The sequence below is a fragment of the Paramisgurnus dabryanus genome, chromosome 17 (genome assembly GCF_030506205.2).
Source record: "Paramisgurnus dabryanus chromosome 17, PD_genome_1.1, whole genome shotgun sequence".
Classification (NCBI taxonomy): Eukaryota; Metazoa; Chordata; class Actinopteri; order Cypriniformes; family Cobitidae; genus Paramisgurnus; species Paramisgurnus dabryanus.
The window spans coordinates 7,571,270-7,584,735 of NC_133353.1; the positions used below are offsets into that span (position 1 = coordinate 7,571,270).

Genomic DNA, 13,466 nt, shown 5'->3' on the forward strand with positions numbered 1-13,466 from the left:
TTATTCCACATTTTTTAATGAATATATTTATATTTTAATTAAAAAAAAACCTAGTTACACCAATTGACACAGACCGGTTACACCACATTGACATTTTTGCAATCATCCCCAAATATTCTTTCAAAATGCCATAAAACCAAAAATTTTAGACTTGGTCCTCAAAAAAGAGAATGTTTGCAAGAAATCTGCTAATTTATTTTGAAATGTTAACCCTTTTACATTTGATTTATCCATACGGACACCAAATAATTAACGTCATTGACCCATCTACAGGAGCTTCAGAAAGACATCGAGAAGCACAGCACAGGTGTGGCATCTGTACTGAACCTGTGTGAGGTTTTGCTGCACGACTGTGACGCCTGTGCTACGGACGTGGAGTGTGACTCCATCCAACAAGCCACGCGCACCCTGGACCGCCGCTGGAGAACCATCTGTGCCATGTCTATGGAGAGGAGACTCAAGTATGAATGATAAACGAAATACAGAGCTCATATTAAAAACATACTGCACAGTAAATAACTGGTTGAGGTGTAATGGTTAAGGGTCTGGACTGATAATAAATACTTAAAATGAGGATGAAGTCGTCTGCTAAAAGATAAATAATACAACTAATTAAATTTTTTTCTCCAAACATTAATACTGTAATTTTGTTGTATAACAATTGAACACCAGAATAATTTATTTGTTGTGCAAACAGGATTGAGGAGACGTGGCGTCTGTGGCAGAAGTTTCTGGATGATTTCTCTCGGTTTGATGAGTGGCTCCTGACGTCGGAGAAGACCGCAGCACTGTCCAACTCCTCCGGTGTCCTCTACACCGTCGCCAAAGAAGAGCTGAAGAGGTTTGAGGTGAGATTCGCCCAGCGACATCTTACTGTACTAAACAGATTTAGGTCCCCCATTTATCAAGTTAACTTTCTGTGCCTTATAGACTTTCCAGCGGCAGGTGCATGAAGGTTTGACACAGCTGGAGCTGATCAGTAAACAATATCAACGTCTGGCACGTGAGAATCGCACCGATACAGCATGCAGCCTACGAGAGATGGCACATAACGCCAACCAGCGCTGGGATAACCTGCAGAGGCGCGTGGCGTCTGTCCTACGCCGACTGAAGGTACTGAGACCTGCCAGGATTAAAAATTGGTTCACATTGTAATAACTATCATCACCGCACTTGATTTATCAAATGCAATGTATGCCACAACTATTTTTTCCCCTGGCAGCACTTCATAAGTCAGCGTGAGGAGTTTGAGGCGGCGAGAGACTCTATCCTGGTGTGGCTGACCGAGATGGACCTGCAATTAACAAACATTGAGCATTTCGCTGAATGTGACGTCCAAGACAAAATCAAACAGCTGAGGGTCAGTCGCTGACTCAAAACATTCAACACATGTGCTCGTGTTTCATTCTCATCGCGTGTCGTTCTGCTCTCTCCAGGTCTTTCAACAGGAGATCAGTCTGAACACAACTAAGATCGATCACATATTCCAGCAGGGTGAAGCTCTGTTAGAAAAGAGCGAGCCGATAGACGCTGCCGTGATCGAAGAGGAGCTTGAGGAACTACAGCGCTACTGTCAGGAAGTGTTCGGACGTGTGGAGCGTTACTACAAGAAACTTATACGATTACCGGTAAAATTACAGATTTCAAGGGCTGTCTTGGCTTGACATAATTTCTAATTTAATTTAGAAGTTAATTTAATTCTGATAATGAACTCTTTCCCCGCCAGCGTTTTAAAAAAAAGTTGCCAGCCAACGCCAGCATTTTTGATGATTTTCACAAAAGTTGAAAATTATATATTATAAATATATAAACATACAATATATAAAATTAAAGAACAGACCCTCTGCCTAAAAAAAAACTTTTGATCCTAATTTGTTCTCTTTTTATCCCCTCTCAAATTTGTGTAAATTTTGAGCAAATTTTTAGCATTTTTGACTTTTGTTAGAGATCTGATTCAGAACGATGATTAAAACATATACAGAGTTTTTACTGTTTTTGGATCAGTTGATGTTTTAATGTTTTATAAGTTGGGTAAGAGCGCCACCTAGTGCATAATAGCGAAAATATGGATTGTCGTAAAAAACTCGTCATTGGCAGCAAAGCGTTTTCTCTTAATTGACATGATAATTCGTCAATGGTGGGGAAAGAGTTAAAGGTGCATTCTGTAACTTTTAGAGGGATCTCTTGACAGAAATGCAATATCATATACATAACTATATTATCAGTGGTGTATAAAGACCTTACATAATGAACTGTATTGTTTTTTTTACCTTAGAATGAGACGTTTTTATCTAAATACATTGCGGGTCCCCTTCAAGAAGAGTCGCAATTTTGGGCCGTCATGTTTCTACATGTTTCTAAAATCTGTTCATTATTACGTTGACTCAAACTATGAGATGTTTGTCCTGTCCGCAACCCGCCTGCAACTCGGACCACAAAAAAAACTTTTATTTCTTACCCAACCCGCTTCCTGGCCCGCATTTTTAGTACTATATAAATTACAAAGGTTTAATTGACATCTTTATTTCAAATGACCTGACCGACTGCGACCCGAATATTATTAAAAATATTTTTGGATGACTCGTTACCGCGGGTAACCGCATTTTGGATCAACCCGCGCATCACTGGCGGCTATCGTAGCTTCTCTATGCGTTTCTAAAGGGAGGGGTGAGCAGTGGACTTTGTTGCAATTCACAATTTCACCACTAGATGCCGCAAAAAATCTATACAGTGGACCCAAAAATTGTTTTTCTGTGACTTCACTGTGAATCATCTTTATTTTTCTCATATATATATATATATATATATATATATATATATATATATATATATATATATATGTATATGTGTGTGTGTATATGAGAAAAATAAAGAATAAGCCTGTGATTTTATTATTCAAATAATTTTCATAGAATTACTGGATGGATGCAGCACGTTTTACTGTGAAAAAAGTGAGAAACATCTTGTCTTTAGAACAAAACTAGCTCATCTTTCTGTTCCAGTTGACGGACGAGCATGACGTATCGTATTCCGACCGTGAGTTTGATCTGGACGAATCGGCTGACGTCTCCAGTTTTCCATGGAGCGAGCGTTTGGGAGATGGCCTGTATTCCCCTCTGCCGTCCTCCAGTCGCTCGGCGTCGCTGGCCGTCCCTCTGCGCACCGAACGCTCGGGCCGGGACACTCCAGCCAGCGTGGACTCCATTCCTCTGGAGTGGGACCATGATTACGACCTGAGCCGTGGACTGGAGAGCGCCAGCAGAGCCTTGTCCTCTGAGACGGGAGATCAAGGAGAAGATGAATACCTGCAGGGCTCGGCATCGGCACTTTCAGGTCAGTGTGCTGTGGAGTCACATGACAATGGATAATAAAATTGCGAAACTTGGGATGCAAGTAAAATTTAGGCTAAAGTCTGACAACCATACTGGATGGATCCTTATGAAGTGAGATGTGGCCTGTGTGTAAACAGCACACAATGTCACATCTGAAATTTATGGTTTCAGTGCGGTTCAGCCATATTTGTATTGTATGCAATGTATATGTGTCTCTCCAGATGTAGTGATTCCCGAGAGTCCTGAAGCGTATCTAAAGCTCACTGAACAAACGCTGAGATCCAGCGCTGGTAGGAAACAGCAGCAGATATCTGAGATTTACTCACCCGTCTGTTGCTTGAGATTTTCACCTTTAGTTTCTACTCACAAACCTAACTGAAGCACCGATCTGTATGCTGTGACAGTCGGCTGTGTTTTCTTATGGTTCTCTGTGGATTTGTGTTGCAATTTAAATTCACTTTAACAATCACTCTTATGCTGCGTTCACACCAGCCGCGGTAGAGACAAATTTCAATGTGAAGACGCGTTTATGCATGTCTGGCGACTCATGGCACGTAGTGTGGCACAGTAGACGCGATTCCGCCTCATTCGCGCATCTAGCTCGCACAAATGGCGCGAATTGAGCGTTGCCGCAGGAAATGTGGGAGATGAAAAAATTGAACGTTGTCGGAAAAACGTGCAGCGTTAACCAATCAGGAGCTTGCTCTAGTAGTAACGTGATTACAGGAAGCGAGCGGAATGGCAGAAGCCCCTCCCATGATGCTAATTTCCGAGAGAATGTCTTGATGACTAGAATTTCACACGCAGCTTTCACGTGCGAATGAAGCGAGTAAACTCAAAATGTTCAAGCGGCAAACTAGACGCGGTAGACGCGAATTTGACACCTTCAACGCGGCTGGTTTGAACCCACAGTTACAGCGTTTGCATGTAGTACCACGTGTTTATTCTGGGGTTTGTCTTTGGTTTCTAGTCTTTGTGTTTCTAAAATCATTAAAGGCATTATTCACAGTATTTCATAATCAGAGAAAAATTAATTATGTATTAAAAAAATGCATAATAAATAAAAGTGGTTTGTCAAGCATATATGTGACTCTGTCTGTAAAATCTAGAGCCTGTAAAATCTGTCAAATCCACTTCAGACAGAGATTACGGAAAATACACGGAAAATGCGTCTGGGATCATTTGATTTTTGGTTCATTGCCACTGCCAATGATTTTCTGGAATCTAAATCCCTGTGTCAAAGCCAACATGATCTCACAAAGTTTCGTGGTATAGTCACAGAATATTTTGCTCATATATCCGTGTCATTGTCACGGATCTCCACATTTTTCCGTGTCCGTACCACGGACTTTCTTTTCTGTGTCAGTTTCACGTATTGGTTACTCAATTGTTTTTCCTTTTTTAAACCATTGTCGCTTGGGTTTGGGATTAGATTTGGGGTTTGGGTTAGGATGTCACTTTAACTATTTGTTTATACTATTTTTTTCTGGATTTTTAAACAGTTGTCGCCTGATGTTAGGGTTAGAGTTGGGTTTACCAAGCGACAATGGTAAGAAAATAGGAAAAACAATTTAGTAACCAATACGTAAAACTGACACGGGAAAAAAAGTCTGTGGTACGGACCCAGAAAAATTTCAATGACACGGATAAATGAGCAAAATATTTTGTGACTATAACATGCAAATTCGTGAAATCAGATTGTTCAAAGAGCTTCTTTTTTCACCAAAGTCTTTTTAAGGAAGTCGTTTCACTCCGCCACTATATTTGTAATGCGTGTCGTCCCTTCACCAGAGGGTGTCATTCTTTAACGGTTCTCGATTGGCTCTTTTTACTGGAAGGCGAGACTAGAGCCGCCATATTGACCATTGCAATCTCCCATGTTGTGGCTTGAAGGGATACAGCAAATGCCAAAGTCTCGCCGGATGTACACTGTTTTAGTCTAACTTTAAACCCAACATTTCACAGAATTTAGGCCGTAGCTATATCCCATCTAGCCAGAACCGGTGTTTCCATCTTAATCCTACCCTCAAACCTAACCCTAAACCCAACATGTCAAGAGATTTAGGCCGTAGCTGTATCCCTTCTAGCCAAAACCATCTCCCCCATTCATAGCAATAGCAGTGGGTAAAATATCTTTAATTTCACATAATTTTATTTTTAAAGAGCAGTGCATATATTTACTCTGATTGTAATCTACTGTGACTAATGATAAATTTGACTAAAAGCACTTAATACTGTGTTTGGTTGATTGTAAAGATGATTTTAATCTTGCACTGCATGAGTAACAGACTGACCGTCCTACAGCTCAGAGCTCTTCTGTATTAATAACCCATGTGTTGTGTCTGTACAGGTGACAGCGGCTCTCTGGACACTCACATCAGACAGCTGGACAAAGCTCTCAACACAAGTCGCTTTCATCTGCAGCAAACCGAAAACATCATCCGCAGTCGAACTCCCACTGGCCCGGAGCTGGACACCACTTACATGGGATATGTGAGTCATAAGATAATATACTGTATCTGTGGTTAATCAGGTGGTCAGAATTATCAGCTACTATAGGTCCTGGTGGTTTAGTGGTTAAAGATATGGGGTTACTTTGAATAGGTGTCTTGAAAATGAAGAATTTCATATTTTTGTATGCTTTTTTCTCTCAGATGCGCCTGTTGGAGGAATGTCGTGGCAGTATAGATGCGGTAAAGCGTGTGGGATTTAGCTTGAAAGATGATGAGGACACAGCATCAGGTCTCGCTGACCCCAACAGCTCAGAGTCCCAAACCTCAGGTACAAAATCACATCTCACCATTGAAATAAATACACATCTTCATATTTCTTGTAACCCTAACTAATGGTGTTTGTACATTTGAGTCATTAACAAACCTTATGCAGTGCATTAGAGATCTCCAAGTCTTTACATGGGTTGAAGTCAAACTGATATTACCCACAATATCGACAGCTCAAATGATAAATCATTGTTAAAGCATTGTTATGTGTGTTTAGTGTAATAATCTTCAGTAATGTATAATAATGTTAAGCGTGTTGTTGTGGTTGTGCTGCAGGTGTCATCGAGCGCTGGGAGTTCCTGCAGGCTCAGGCTCTCAGTAAAGAACTGCGCATGAAGCAGAACCTGCAACAGTGGCAGCAGTTTAACTCGGACCTGAACAACATCTGCAGCTGGATGGAGCAGGCAGAAGAAGAACTTGAGCAACAGCGAGGACAGGACATCAGCACAGACCTACAGACCATAGAGCTTCGCATTAAGAAACTCAAGGTCAGCCAGTGACAGCCAATGATGCCTGATTCACAACCAAAATATTCATCTGATTCAACCGGACTGATTCACACACGATCCTTTCAACTGATTCAGCCATACTGATTCACACATGAAACTTTCACCTGATTCAGCCATACTGTTTCACAACAAAAATATTCATCTGATTCAGCCAGACTAATTCACAAGTGAACTATTTATCAGATTTGCCCAGACTGATTCACAAACAAAATATGTATCTGATTCAGCCAGACTGATTCACAAACAAAATATTAAACTGATTTGACCAGACTGATTCTCAAATGAACCACTTATCTGATTCCGACCAACACATTTACGATTCAGACAGACTGATTCACAAGTAAACTATTTATCAGATTTGGACAGACTGATTCACAAATGAACCACTTATTTGATTCTGACCGCACGATTCAAGATTCAGACAGACTGATTCACAAATTATCCACTTATTTGATTTGCCCAGACTTATTCACAAATGAACCATCCAGCTGATTCAGACAGACTGATTCACAAATAACCATTCATCTGATTTTGCCTGACTGATTCACAAGTAAACCATTCAACTGATTCAGCCATACTGATTCACAAACAAAATATTCATCTCTGAGTCAGCCAAACTGATTCTCAAACAAACCATTCATGTGATTTGCCCAGACTGATTCAGAAATGAACCATTCAACTGATTCAGACAGACTGATTCATAAACAAACCATTTATCTGATTTGGCCAGACTGATTCACAAATGAACCATTTAACTGATTCAGACAGACTGATTCACAAGTGAACCATTCAACTGATTCAGACAGACTGATTCATAAATAAACAATTTTTCTGATTTGGTCAGACTGATTCACAAATGAACCATTCAACTGATTTGGCCAGACTGATTCACAAACAAACCATTCATCTGATTTGTCCGGGCCGATAAAAAAATGAACGACTAATCTGATTTGGCCAGAATCTGTTTCGGACTTACTTATTCACAAGTGAACCATTTATCTGATTTGCCCAGACTGATTCACAAATTAACATTTCAACTGATTTGGCCAGACTGATTCACAAGTAAACCATTCAACTGATTCAGCCATACTGATTCACAAACAAAATATTCATCTGAGTCAGCCAAACTGATTCTCAAACAAACCATTCATGTGATTTGCCCAGATTGATTCAGAAATAAACCATTCAACTGATTCAGACAGACTGATTCACAAGTGAACCATTCAACTGATTCAGACAGACTGATTCATAAATAAACCATTTATCTGATTTGGCCGGGCTGATTCACAAATGAATGACTAATCTGATTCAGACAGACTGATTCACAAGTGAACCACTAATCTGTTTCGGACAGACTGATTCACAAACAAACCATTCATCTGATTTGGCCAGACTGATTCACAAGTGAACCATTCAACTGATTCAGACAGACTGATTCATAAATAAACCATTTATCTGATTTGGCCAGACTGATTCACAAATGAACCATTCAACTGATTTGGCCAGACAGATTCACAAACAAACCATTCATCTGATTTGTCCGGGCCGATAAAAAAATGAACGAGTAATCTAATTTGGCCAGAATCTGTTTCGGACTTACTTATTCACAAGTGAACCATTTATCTGATTTGCCCAGACTGATTCACAAATTAACCATTCAACTGATTTGGCCAGACTGATTCACAAGTAAACCATTCAACTGATTCAGACAGAATGATTCACAAACAAAATATTCATCTGAGTCAGCCAAACTGATTCTCAAACAAACCATTCATGTGATTTGCCCAGATTGATTCAGAAATGAACCATTCAACTGATTCAGACTGACTGATTCATAAACAAACCATTTATCTGATTTGGCCAGCCTGATTCAGAAATGAACCATTCAACTGATTCAGACTGACTGATTCATAAACAAACCATTTATCTGATTTGGCCAGACTGATTCACAAATGAACCATTCAAATGATTCAGACAGACTGATTCACAAGTGAACCATTCAACTGATTCAGACAGACTGATTCACAAATGAACCATTCAACTGATTTGGCCATACTGATTAATGAACAAACCATTCATCTGATTTGTCCGGGCCGATAAAAAAATGAACGACTAATCTGATTTGGCCAGAATCGTTTTCGGACTTACTTATTCACAAGTGAACCATTTATCTGATTTGCCCAGACTGATTCACAAATTAACCATTCAACTGATTTGGCCAGACTGATTTACAAGTAAACCATTCAACTGATTCAGACAGACTGATTCATAAACAAACCATTCATCTGATTTGGCCAGACTGATTCACAAGTAAACCATTCAACTGATTCAAACAGACTGATTCATGCACAAACCATTCATCTGATTTGATATGTAGGAGTTGCAGAAAGCTCTGGATAAGCGCAAGGCCATCGTGCTCTCTATAAACCTGTGCAGTGCCGAGTTTCTGAAGTCGGACGGCGATGAGACGCGTGACCTGCAACAACGGTTGAAGGAGATGAATAACCGCTGGGAACATCTGGGCAGCTCATTGGATGCATGGAGGAGATCTCTACAGGAGGCTCTGATGCAGTGCCAGGCAAGAAACACCTTATGTTAAAGATACTACCAACTACTAAGGTTCGAGTTGCAACTAAAGTCAGAGTTCATTTTTTAAAAATGGGCACCGTTTGTTTTTGTAATCTCAGGACTTCCATGAGATGAGTCACGGTCTTCTCCTGTGGCTGGAGAATATTGATCGCAGAAGAAATGAGATTGTCCCTATTGATCAAACTCAGGACATCGATACTTTACAGGAACATCATAAAACACTTTTGGTAAATCATTACTCATATTCTGTTTGTACAGCATTTGACTTGCATATCATATTTCAAATTATTTTAGTTCAAGACTTCCGAACTGTCCCAAAGCTTACCTGTGCAGCTGTCCTCTATACCAGCAATATTTTTTGCCTTAATAATATAGTTTATAATATAGGCATTTCAGTTTTATAACATTGTTTTTAATCTTCATCTGACCCAACAGATAATCCGTCGGGAGTTGTTGGACACGCAGTTGAAGGTGGCGTCTCTGCAGGACATGTCTTTACAGCTGCTGGTTCATTCGGAGGGCACAGACTGTCTGGAAGCCAAGGAGAAGGTTCACGTCATCGGGAACCGTCTCAAGATTTTGCTGAAAGAGGTGACGCGAGACATTCGAGAGCTGCAGAAGACACTGGACATCACCAGCAGCCAGCAGGTTAGATACTGACCTCAAAACAGTTTCAGTCAATTTGAGTTTCCATCCAAATGTTACCAAATCTGTTGTATGCAGCACCAAATCTCATCTTGCTTTATGTTTCTCTCCCCAACACTCAAACACAAACTTTAGGACTTATCATCCTGGTCATCCACTGATGATTTGGATACATCAGGGTCCCTGAGCCCCGTGTCTGGACGCAGCACTCCCAGTCGCCATCGATCGGTAACACACTCATGTTCTGTACGGCTCTTCAAGGACGAAAGCGTTTGCTTGTCACGTTGTGGAGATAGTTTGACACTTGTGCACCAAATGTCCCTGAAGCCTGGCCCTCCATACACACTTTGACACTGCAGTATTTTTGCTCAGAGAATCGTTCCCAGCATGCTCTCCTCAACCACAAAAGCCAAATCAGTACTGGAAATTCACAATTATTCTTTCATTCGCATTTGACATAATTTACAAAAGCGATTCCCTTGTATCCCAACCCTAAATAATTCTGCCTTGGTTGGTTCCTCTGTTCATTTCCCCTCCACTCATGTTTTTTAGAGATTCCCACACTATGGCATTCAAGGAATACTGGTTTTGTTACAAAATCTACAGAACAGATGTCTGGGTCACATTTCAATATAACATCATAAATGTTAAAAAGAACATTTTAGATTTTAATTTGCATTTAAACTTATCCCACTTAACTTACTCCCCGCCAGCCTTTTAAAAAAAAAGTTGCCCACCAGCCTTTTTTGTGATATTCACAAAATCCCTTTCAGGAGAATTTTCTTCTTTAAATATATAAACATAGAAATTTATCAAATGAAAGAACAGACCCTCTGCTTTCAAACAAACAAACAAAATGGAAAAAAAACGTTTAATCCTATCTTCATTTGTTTTCTTTTTATCACATCTCAAATATGGGTCGGTTTCTTCAAAAATACAAAATTTGAGCAAAAAGCTGAAATAATTGCATTTTTGTAGAGGACTTTTGTCAGAGATCAGATTCAGGACGATTATCAAAACATACATGGAGTTTAAAATATTTAAAAATTTATTTTTGCTTCCGTTTTTTATAAAATTTGGTAAGAGTGCCATCTAGTGGATAACAGCGGAATTACAGATTACTGTAAAAACTCATCAGGAAGGCGTCATTGGCAGGAAAATGATTTCTCTTAATTGACGAGGTAACTGCTTTAACGAGTTAAAAATACTGCTTTACAATTAAAGAAAATAATTGGCTACTTTTTTACATATCAGAATGAAGCCAGGTGATTGGACAGTAGAGGTTAAGGGATTGATGACATCAGCAGATAATTAAATTACATTTTGATAAAAAGGCTATGAAGATAAATATTTTGTTTTAAGAATAACTTGCTAGGCCTGTCAAACGATTAATCGTGATTAATTGCATATATATATATATATATATACAATTACACACAGCACACACACACACATTATGCTAACACAAACTTTTATTTTGTAAGTGATTAATCGGGATTAATCATTTGACAACATTACTTGAAACATTTTTATCTACATGAAAATATTATTATTGATTTCATGTATAGAACAAAATAGGGGTGGGCCATATAACCAAAATTGTATATCATGATATGAGTTATTTTATATAATAATAATGATATGACAGGAACAAAATTAGGTAACTTCCCCTTTAAGAACAAAGTCTCAGTCCAATTTACTCTTACACGTGTTTTTTTTCAGCTGTTTTCTTTTCTTAAGACCGAAATTACCATGTTTATAAAGATACTTGCATTTTGACACATATTTAAGGCCAATAAAGTAGCAAAAATGCTCACAAGCTCAATGAGCGGTTTCACGCTCATCTAACACAGAAACGCAGAAATGCGTGCCCAGTTTTTTGGGTTTCAATGGCTTATGATCACTTGTTTTTTGTATGGTGCTTAAATAGGCGTGCAAACATTTCGTTTTCGTGAAATGAGCGCGTAACTTAATAGACACGATAGTCCAAAATCTGTACTGGTTGATATCATGTCTACTGGTTTATCTCCCACCCCTAAAAAAAATAAGGTTTATTGTCTTTATACAAACTATCATGTATTCTTAAATGAAATATGACCCAGACCTGAGATTAGTCAACTCAGAAACACATCGATGGTCATTTGATAACAAATCAGTTTAAAACGAATACCACTATAAAATGGTTTAAATGTGAAAAAATCCCATGTTGGCACTATAAAAAAGTGCTTTGTGAAGAACCAGTTTCCTTGTCTCCTGAGAGATGCTGTCACCCCTTTATTTGATTTTGTTGGGTTTCTTCATCAGTAGTTTTGTCTTTATTTGCCTGGACTGAAACATTCTTTCTTTCTTTCACCCCTTCTGTTCATTGCAAACAGCCACGGGGCAAAAGTAGTCTGTCACAGCCCGGAGCCTCTGTGAGCAGTCCACTTCTCAGGTACCTTTCTCATGGTTTCTGGAGCAAACAGAAGATAATGGAACTCGACCCATGACCTAACTGACCGTAAACCCCAGCGTCATTGAATCGGGGTCGACCCCCAAATTTCTCCCTAGTTGACGTGAACACGTGGCCCTCTCATACAGCATTTCGAAGGACAAATAAGGCTCATGTGGATGACTTCCATCATCTTCTGTAGTTCTAGACCCTGCTCAGGTTAGGGAACCCAGAAAATGAAGCTCACGCAGTCTCTCGACACCTTTTAATGCAAGGCTGCTTGCTTTCGCGCACTTCATTGTTACAGCAAGCGTCTGCAATGAACAATCTTGGCAACGGTCTTTCTCTATTTCTCTTCCTAGTTTGTCACATCTAATCTCATTCAATAACATATCAATCATCTTTCCCTTCAACCTGCCATCTGTGCAGTTTAACACACTAGTGAACGACATTCATCATTGTGCTTAACACGGACACAAAAAGGCTACAGATTTTGTAAAATTTTTATCAATATGATTGGCTAACCTCTTTGCAAGGAAAATTGGTGTAGTAACATTTAAAAAAAAAATGTAATAGTTAAAAACTAGGTCAGTATTTACAGTATGGTTTGTAAATAGCATTAAATGTGCTTGTAACATTATAATGTTTTTATTTACAGTGAACATTACGTTATGTGTCTACATGATTAAACATATTTTAATATTGTTATTTACAAATGCGTCTTTAAGGGAGGTCATATGTGAACCGGGACCACAAAACCAGTTTTAAGGCGCATGGGTATTTGTAGCAATAGCTAACAATACATTGTATGGGTCAAAATTATTAATTTGTTTATGCCAAAAATCATTATGATATTAAGTAAAGATCACGTTCCTTGAAGATATTTCATAAATATATAAAAAATGTATATATCATTAGTAATATGTGTTGCTTAGTACTTAATTTGGACAACTTAAAAAGGCGATTTACTCAATATTTAGATTTTCCACCCTTAAATTCCACATTTTCAAATGTGAGTCTTGCTGGCAAAATAAGTCAGAATGAGCAAATTTATAATATAAATGTATATATAAAATTTAATTTAAATAGATTTATTTATATTTTGACAGTCAAGAAAATTCAAAGCAATGTACGATTTGTTGGAATCTGACACAAAATGACAGAGCCACACGTGTTTGAA

At 38.8% G+C, this 13,466-nt stretch overlaps 1 protein-coding gene across 5 annotated transcripts in view; it reads left to right on the forward strand.

Annotated features, from left to right (window-relative positions):
- Nucleotides 1-13,466, forward strand: part of syne1b (spectrin repeat containing, nuclear envelope 1b) — a 119,283-nt gene that overhangs the window by 103,007 nt on the left and 2,810 nt on the right. For 4 of the 5 annotated variants that reach the window (XM_065254156.2, XM_065254128.1, XM_065254133.1 and 1 more), the window contains 15 exons: nt 274-461; nt 698-848; nt 931-1,113; nt 1,223-1,360; nt 1,437-1,628; nt 3,003-3,333; nt 3,554-3,622; nt 5,683-5,825; nt 5,987-6,113; nt 6,389-6,600; nt 8,999-9,199; nt 9,309-9,437; nt 9,646-9,858; nt 9,991-10,083; nt 12,231-12,289. In XM_065254156.2, the coding sequence (XP_065110228.1) occupies nt 274-461; nt 698-848; nt 931-1,113; nt 1,223-1,360; nt 1,437-1,628; nt 3,003-3,333; nt 3,554-3,622; nt 5,683-5,825; nt 5,987-6,113; nt 6,389-6,600; nt 8,999-9,199; nt 9,309-9,437; nt 9,646-9,858; nt 9,991-10,083; nt 12,231-12,289 (2,429 nt within the window). The remainder of the gene's footprint in view (nt 1-273; nt 462-697; nt 849-930; nt 1,114-1,222; nt 1,361-1,436; nt 1,629-3,002; nt 3,334-3,553; nt 3,623-5,682; nt 5,826-5,986; nt 6,114-6,388; nt 6,601-8,998; nt 9,200-9,308; nt 9,438-9,645; nt 9,859-9,990; nt 10,084-12,230; nt 12,290-13,466) is intronic. The other variant, XM_065254141.1, reaches the window with a different exon arrangement.